The 7,971-nt window shown below is 60.3% G+C and overlaps 2 protein-coding genes across 2 annotated transcripts in view; one reads left to right on the forward strand and one right to left on the reverse strand.

Moving 5' to 3' along the window:
• The window catches only part of F751_3912 (Sodium/hydrogen exchanger 7), a gene marked incomplete at both ends in the record, with an annotated part of 8,369 nt that extends 2,354 nt beyond the window's left edge, over positions 1-6,015 (reverse strand). Inside the window, 18 exons of the mRNA XM_011398268.1 lie at positions 146-221; positions 758-846; positions 973-1,088; positions 1,254-1,357; positions 1,463-1,565; positions 1,903-1,967; positions 2,518-2,612; positions 2,784-2,892; positions 3,024-3,133; positions 3,298-3,414; positions 3,554-3,681; positions 3,881-4,062; positions 4,336-4,495; positions 4,674-4,779; positions 4,873-4,935; positions 5,067-5,250; positions 5,405-5,691; positions 5,877-6,015. Of these exons, the coding sequence (XP_011396570.1) occupies positions 146-221; positions 758-846; positions 973-1,088; positions 1,254-1,357; positions 1,463-1,565; positions 1,903-1,967; positions 2,518-2,612; positions 2,784-2,892; positions 3,024-3,133; positions 3,298-3,414; positions 3,554-3,681; positions 3,881-4,062; positions 4,336-4,495; positions 4,674-4,779; positions 4,873-4,935; positions 5,067-5,250; positions 5,405-5,691; positions 5,877-6,015 (2,233 nt within the window). The remainder of the gene's footprint in view (positions 1-145; positions 222-757; positions 847-972; positions 1,089-1,253; positions 1,358-1,462; positions 1,566-1,902; positions 1,968-2,517; positions 2,613-2,783; positions 2,893-3,023; positions 3,134-3,297; positions 3,415-3,553; positions 3,682-3,880; positions 4,063-4,335; positions 4,496-4,673; positions 4,780-4,872; positions 4,936-5,066; positions 5,251-5,404; positions 5,692-5,876) is intronic.
• Positions 6,016-6,707: 692 nt separating this feature from the next.
• F751_3913 (hypothetical protein) overlaps positions 6,708-7,971 on the forward strand; it is a gene marked incomplete at both ends in the record, with an annotated part of 3,414 nt that continues 2,150 nt past the window's right edge. Inside the window, 3 exons of the mRNA XM_011398269.1 lie at positions 6,708-6,905; positions 7,201-7,423; positions 7,605-7,733. Coding sequence (XP_011396571.1) covers positions 6,708-6,905; positions 7,201-7,423; positions 7,605-7,733 — 550 coding nt within the window. The remainder of the gene's footprint in view (positions 6,906-7,200; positions 7,424-7,604; positions 7,734-7,971) is intronic.

Consider the following 7,971-nt stretch of genomic DNA (forward strand, 5'->3'; position numbering starts at 1 on the left):
CGCGCGGGGGGGGGGGGGGGGGGTGGGGGGGGGGGGGGGGGGGGGGGGGGGTGAAATTGCAGAAGAACATACAATGATGGAGCCCTCAATGCTCCACATCGGAGACCAGATTGGGCGAACGGTTTTCCCACATCTTGCTCCCCACCTGTGGCGTCCAGCCTTCGGATGGCACCATCCACGGCCCCTCCAAGCTCAGCCTCCTCGGCCTCCAGAAAGATCCCCTGGGCACATAGAGAGAGTGAGAGACGTCAGGGAGTGTACAGCTTGAAGCACAATACCAGCAGCAGCACCAAAACATTGCAACGTGCCTGCTGGTAGAGCTGGGATATATACTCCCTCTGGCTCCGCAGCACAGCCATGGTCGTCCTGGCAGGATCGATGGAGGGAGGTCAACGCTAAGGATGTGGGAATCTGATTTATGTTACCCAGTCAAACATGCTACGCCGCCAGGTGGAACGTAACAAGACGGAGTTGCTCTTTCCAAAGCAATGACTGGTAAACGCATTCAATCTTCATCAACCAAGGTCCCTCCCTTCACACACACCGGTACGATTGGAGGGCGTGGAAATGGCTGGGCGCCTCAGACTGCCGAGAGACCAGGCTCTCCCGTGCGGCAGAAGCTTCCGAGTGGACCTCCTCGCTGATGTCGCTTGCCCCAGCCCACTGTGCGTCGGAGGAATGGAAGGCGGAGCGTTGGAAAACCATTCGAGACAGTGTCAATGCCCAGTCTCTGCCAGCCCCAGCCCCCTAGGCTCACCCTGAGTTCCCGCAGGAGGCCCTGCGACATCTCCAGGGCAGCCTCACAGGCGGTGACCATCTGCCGGCTCAGGGATGCTTGTAGCAGGGCTGCGTGGGGTAGGATAGGGGGTAGGAGTGATAACCTGGCGGAGATGTCGGGGGATACACCACCTGGGGCTGCGGCTGGTTGACCAGATCCATCACCACCATGCACGACCCCTTCACTTCTCTCACCGGTGAAAGGCAAGAAAACGAAGGCGGCGCAGCGCTGCCCAGCGCGCGGCAGCCGCTGCGGCAGCACCAGGAGCTTGCGCAGTATGACGGCCTGCGCCCGGGTGCCCCACCCGCCGCTGCACCAGGATCAGATTGGGGCGGGTGGGTGGGAAGGTGCCGCAGTCATCTCGGCCGAGTCGATGCTCGCCTGCACGACATCATCCTTGATCCAGGCAGGCGATGGTCCCGAGCAGGCATGGCCCCAAAGGAGGAGAGCACAGCCAGCCGTGCCGCCGCCTCACCTCACATCCTGGTCCACCAGGGACCAGAGGGTCAGCGGGTCGCTGGGGTGGAGATCCACATGGTGCTCCGCGACCTCGCAGGCCAAGATGAGCACATCCAGCCCCTGTGGAGGGATGATGTTGCACCTTTCCTCCACGGCAGGCATGCGCTGGGAGGACAGGCCCCGCCCACAGGCCCGCAGAGGAAGTCAAAGACCCGCCACACGCACCTGGGAAGAAAGCAGGCCCGCGGCACGCTGGCGCTGGAAGTAGCGCTGAAGTCCAGTCAGCAGCTGGCCGCGCTGGCTCGCCTCGTCGCTGCCAAGCGCGGCGCTGCGGGTGAGGCAGGAGAGCGCGGCAGGGATGAGGTTGCCGGCACGGGCAGGGTGCGTTCAAGGGCGGAATCAGAACTCGCATGATCCAAGTTCCCGGACGCAAACAACAGCACAGAGGGCCCCTTGCACTTGAGGTCGCTAGGGTCTAGGTGTGGGAAGAGCTTGGGCTGGGAGACGAGGCGGCTGCCGCCGGGGACGCTTGGCATTCGCTGGTGTACAGCGACACTCCTGCACGTTCAGGTAGCAAGGGGTGTTGGATGCAGGCTTGCGGGGACGTCAAGCAACACCAGGTGACGGTGCGTCGCCCCCTCGTAGCGCCCATACACTCCGCTCACCGTGCGGGTGCTCCATGTTCCCGCTTTGCAAGGGAACCATGGGTCTGCATGGCTGCCTCCCAAGCCTGCGCATCGATGGGAGCTTGAGGGTTGCTGCTGTCATATAGCAGCACCACAGTCTCCTCAGCTGGCACGGGGTCCGATTCATGGTGGGCAGGCACGACGGCGCTGGCCACGCCAGCCCTGTGAAAGTGCTGCAGGAAGTCCGGCGCGGAGAACAGCTTTCTCAGCCTGGACATGCCTGACTTCTGGGGCTGCCCGGGGGTAGCTGCTTCCAGGTCTGTGGGCAGCGAAAGAAGGATCTGCGTAGTCCCAGGCCTCAAAGCACAGCCCAAGCATTTTTGGAGCAAACCTATGAGAGAATGCCTCAACACCCGCGGACGTCGACAGATTCAACCAGGTCAACACCAAAAGCAGAGATCGAGGAAACATGCCTGCCAACTGACCGTGTGGCAGTAAAATCTCATCCGATTTGAGTCCAGCTTGCTCCGGCTGTAGAGACGCAAAGCGTCCTGACCGGTCACTCCCACCCCCCGACTCGGGTAGAGTCGGAGCTGGCGTACTCTCCGTGCCACCGCTTGCCCCGACGGTCGCAGATGAGTCCCTGTCGCCCACTGGGAGACTGGTGCTTGTGCCGCCGCTGGCCTTCTCGAAAGATGTCATGGCTGCGAGGTGGCTCGTCATCTCCGCCACCTGCTCCCAGTTGGCACCTGCGGGGGGGAGGACAAGCGATAGCACCAGATCAACAATTGCTCAAACAGCATCCACAACTTCATAGGCCATCAGCACAGCAGGAGACAGTGCCTTGGACCCACATCTGTTCTTCTGAATTCTTAGTGGGAGCATCTGGCAGCATTGGTTCTCTACACACAGTTCCATACCTTGCGAAATGAAGCTGTGGTCCGTCCTCAGAGCCGCAATCTTGTTGTCGGTAAACTTTTGCAGGAGACTCAGACCATGCAGGCGCAGCTGCTTCCTGGCAGCTGACATCTGTGGGTTGGGTGTGGGGGCATTCTGGCTTGCTGCAGGCCTTTGCTTACGGGTGTTGCCCAACAAAGCCCTCAATTGCACATGAGCAGTGTAGAGCTCATGCCTTGGCAGCCCTGCAGCCACCAGCTCACTTTTTTAATGCCAGACCAGGTCATGATCGGTCCCAGCAAGGGAGCGTTGACCAGGAGGGTGAGCAGGACAAATGCAGATGTCCACACCACGATGGTCGCGTTTTCAGAGGCTACAGGTCGGGCAAGTGATGAGTGATGAGTTGAAAAGCATGGCCCACTAGCCTGAGCTCAATAGTTTGTAAGTCCCAACACCTTCCTGCCTCTGGTCTTCTGGCCACGCGCTCAGAACTTCATGCCTGCACTGTCACCATTCCAGACAACCCGTGCGACTTACCAACCACAGCCGATGAGTGGAAGTTTGATGTGATGATGAGGTCCGCCACCAGGATCAAGGATAGCGCCCCCCGGAGGCCCCCAGCCATGACAAACACTGCCTGTCCCAGGTTCAACCCTGAGATGGGGACGGGTTGATGATGGGACGGCATGGGGTGAATGGAAGGGTTCGCAAGCTTCGAGCCCTTCAGCATAGGTGCTTTGCATCCCATGATGCGCTTCACAACTGCTGGCACTCCTGCCGACACTTCTCTCACATGTTCCGCCTTTCAGGACGAGGGGGTTGAAGATCAGGATGGTGACAAAGCGGAACAGGAACATGAAGAGGAAGATGATGGGTATGGAGCCGTACACCCAGCCGGGGCTGGTCAGGTAATCGGATGACCTGAGGAATGGATTGGATTAAGGTCGGTAGCCAACCAGTAAGCCATGAACACGCTCTGAGGTGCAGAAAGCAGATGCTGGGTTCAGGCCGCAGGTCAGGAGACGACACACGCTATCAGCCAATTTTGTGCAGCTGCCCAAGAATGCAAGACTGACGATCCCCAGCCCTACACTGCAAACGCACACAACTAGGCAATCACCTGACAAGGAAGTTGAGGGAGGCCACCCCCGCCCAGAAGAAGACCACGCCATTCGCGACGGCGGAGACACTGTCCCAGACTGCAAACCACACCTTTTCCTCCTCCTCCAGTGCAAACCTGCCCCAGAGGGAGGTGGCAGCACCCCACAGACCAAAGACTGCCACGGCAATGACTCCCGAGGACTGCAAAGGGGGGTGGGTCGGTGCGAAGGAGATCAGAGCCCCAGTGGTCAGAACATCTTGCACATGTAGAGCGGTGGTATCAGCCGTTGTCTGAGCGTGTGATGCCAACTGGCACAAGTTTTGGCAGATGGGCATTCGCAACCAACGCACCCTCCAGCATGAGAACAATGCGGATGATTGGCAGCAGGATTGTTTCGTGCAGGGTTCCGCATCGTTTTGGCTCAAGCACCATACTGCTCCAAATCCCGGAGCCATCATAAGCATGCAGCCCACCTGTGCGGGCCCCTGCCCAACGTAAAAGGAAAGGTAGGCAATGGCCAGGATGACTGTGGCATCCAGGGGCACGGGAATGCCGCGCCACCTTAGCAGACGCATGAGCCAGCCGGTGAAGTAGCCGAACGCCAGGCCGATGGCCAGGCCTATGCTGGTGAGCCTGGTGATGTGGGCGGGAAAAGAAATCTGGTGATCCGCTGGGCCATGATCCAAAGAGGTGATGAGGAACGAGGGCTGGCAGGTGTGAGCATGGCAGGCATGCCATCTCATCATGCAAGGAACTTTTGATGCATGCTCTCATCCTTCCAGGCAGCAACACAACCAAATCCAGGCCCCACTTGAGGATCTTGACCACGATGTGGCCCAGGAGAGCCGTGGCCGGGGGCAGGGGCTGGTTCTGGTACTCCTCCAGCACCTCAGCAAAGATGGAGTACAGCGTGATGGCTGGACGTGGGTGGGGAAGGGGGTGGGATGTGTTGGGTCGTCTTTTCCGGAGGAGAACCTCAGGGGGATGCGCATGTAGGCCGTTCGGCGCACCTGACGCGTCGTTGAAGAGCGCCTCCCCCTCCATCAGCACCACCAGCAGCTCCGGACCATTGGCTGGATGGGGGTTTTGAGAGGGTTTGGATTGTTGCCTGGGCATGCCATCGTGACGATGGCTCAAATATTTGGACCTGAGGTCTTCCAAACGTTCCACCCTCCACATGCTTCACCCCTCCCCGGGCCCGCACCGGCTTTCAGCAGGGCCGACACCGAGACAGCGTCTGTGGGTGCCAGCATGGCGGCAAACAGAGCCCCATGGGCCCAGTCCATGCCCCGTCCAGCAAAGCCCAGGGCATGCAGGACAAAGGGGGTCAGCACCAGCACGTTCAGGATGACCATGGCGTAGGCCAGGATGCCGATGTTGAGCGCGACCTGGTTGATACGGGAAGGGTAGTTTTGGCTTGACAGGGGGGGTCCCGAGTGGAGGGCAGCGGGCGGACCGAGATCCGATTGGATGCTTGGTGCAGGTACCTACAGTGGAGGGTATGCAGCCGCTGCAACCCCAGCTCCCAAAGCCCCAGCCCACCTTGCGAAAGAGGGAGAACCTGATGCGCAGCGCAGCATCGGCCAGCAGGGGCGGCAGGAAGACGTAGAGGAAGAGGTCTGGCGGCTGGATGCCCAGCCAGATGCTGACCGCGTTGCCAAGGTGGCCCAGGTTTACGTAATAGTTTACTACCCCGAGCACGCCCCCCGCCACCAGCACGCCTGTCAGGGCCAATTTCCCAGACAAGCCGGCGGTGAAGAGCACCGCCAGGGCCAGGAAGAGGATGGAGTCTTGGTCCTCGAGTGGGACGGAGCAGTAGTTGAAAGACTCTGCACGAGGAGAGGGTGTGTGGGTGACCGGGATAAAGGGTGGGGAAGGTCTCACCGGGTTCAGACGCAGGCCGCGCCGTGGGCTCCACATGCTCATTCCCTGCTAGGAGATGCTCCTTTGGTCCATGCATGCCCCTGAACTCGGAATCTCATCCGGGAAACGCAGGTGCCAAAGCAGGCCTGACCTTCGGCATTGGACCGTGACTTGAGCGTGACATTGTTGGTAAGGCAGTAGGCTTCGTCGTAGAACGACCTATAGGTCTCCGGTGTCCAGATGGAGTGCAGTGCATGCGCCAGCTCCTCATTGAATTGCGTGGAGTTCATCGCGCAGATGCAATACTTATAGGGGTTAAAGCGCTGTGGGTGCTGCGATCAGCACCGCGCATGCAGCGCTGAATCGGTCCAGATGCTCAGGTCATGAAGTGAGGCAGAGGGCGTCCTCGGCGCTCTGACCGTCGCAGGAAGGACCGTTACTCCTTTCCATGACATCTATTATGAACCAAATGCTTTGTACACATCATCCAGAGTCGCAGCTGCGCCATGTGGGGATGGCTGGCGCATTGATACCCCAAGAGCATCTCGCAGGGTTTTGCGCCCTGCGCATGATCTCGTGGAGGGGCGAGGTGTCACAAAAGGTGGAGCAAGTCTCACAAGAAGGGGCCTGCGATGCCTTCCTCCAGATCCAGATTGAATCTGTTCGTGTAAAGTCCACGATATGTCTGCGCTCACGATGACGACGGCACCGTGCCTGGTGTCGAGTCCAGGGAGTGCCCTGAGAGGTCGAAACTTCTCTGCCCCGTTCCAAAGTGAGTTTCGGACATGCTGGTCACGAGCATACGTGATGTTTCTATCACTTACCTGTGGCACACTGGGCAACTCGCATGCACCATCCCACAGGTGCCTGGCGGGGTCGGGGGAGACGCTGCTCCACAGTCCAGATCCATGCGATCCGTGATCCACCCCAGCCGCCGCCGGGGCCGCCCGCCCAGCCCCCCGTCTTCAACAGAATGGAGGACATGATCCAGAACCGGTTAGGGAGCGATGGCCCCCAGGCCGGATCGCGCTGGAGGGAGGTGGCTGGGGCCTGGGTGCTCAATCCGCCGGGCAACGAGCCCTCAGTGGTGGTGCACTTTGTGGGCGGTGCCTTTGTTGGCGCGGCCCCCCAGCTGGCATACCGGCCCTTCCTGGAAGCCCTGGCGGCCCGTGGCGCCGTGGTGAGGAGGCTGGCGGCACTGGTTTGGAGGATGGGTAGGGGGACAGGAGGGTGCCTTTGAAATGAATGAGGCAAGGCTGTCTTTGCATGGAAGGCCGGAAGTCTGAACATCCAATTGCTGTTCTGCCTGGACAGTCAACAACTCCTGGACGCCACGAGGGTTGCCAACAGGGCTGGCTGGCTGCGGAAAGAAACACTGATTCCGGTGGTTTCCGTGCCTCGATCACCTGCAAGCTCACCACACATCCACCCCACAGCCCACTGAACACCCCCTTCCGTCCCCCACACCCACCCAGGTCATCGCCACCCCCTTCCACACCGGCTTTGACCACACACGCGTAGCGGATGAGGTGCACTTCATGTACCAGAGGGCGCTGAAGGCTTTGGGACCACGGGCCCAGCGCCTGCCCACTTATGGCGTGGGGCACTCGCTGGGCTCCCTGCTGCAGCTGCTGCTGGCCTCGCGCTACGTCGTGCAGCCGGCCGGCAACATCCTCATGTCCTTCAACAACAAGCCAGGTGAGATGGGCTGGCATGTGGGAGGTCATGCTTGCTTGCCATTCCCTTGGTCCATGGACCATGTGCCGATGGGCCACAGGCATGCTGTATGGTGAGCTTGGACAGGCGAATGGGTCCGGGCTCTATGTCTCGCCCTGTCGACCAACGCCTGACCCGGGCCCTTCCCCTGCCCCTTCGCCAGTGACGGACGCCATTCCCCTGTTCTCTGGCTACATCGCGCCGGGATCGCAGTTCATTGGCCCCCTGCTGTCCCAGCTGGCGGCGTCGCCCCTCAGAAGCAGCCTGGAGGGCTTCCTGGCCTCCCTCAAGAGTGAGCTGGCTGTGGAAACAAGGGGCCGAAACTTTGGGCTCTGAATGGGACGGCGTTCACAGAATGAGCTACCCGCATGAGTCCCTGGATAGATCGGTTGAGGAAGGGCTGCCTCCAGGGGGAGGCTTCAACCTTTTCGAGCAGGCACCTCTGGCCCTGCTGCTACCGTGCATGTGCCCATGCAATGCTCTCTTGGTCCCGGGCATCCCCATCGTATAAATGTATGCGATGTATGCGA

Source organism: Auxenochlorella protothecoides (genome assembly GCF_000733215.1).
Source record: "Auxenochlorella protothecoides strain 0710 unplaced genomic scaffold scaffold42, whole genome shotgun sequence".
Taxonomy (NCBI): domain Eukaryota; kingdom Viridiplantae; phylum Chlorophyta; class Trebouxiophyceae; order Chlorellales; family Chlorellaceae; genus Auxenochlorella; species Auxenochlorella protothecoides.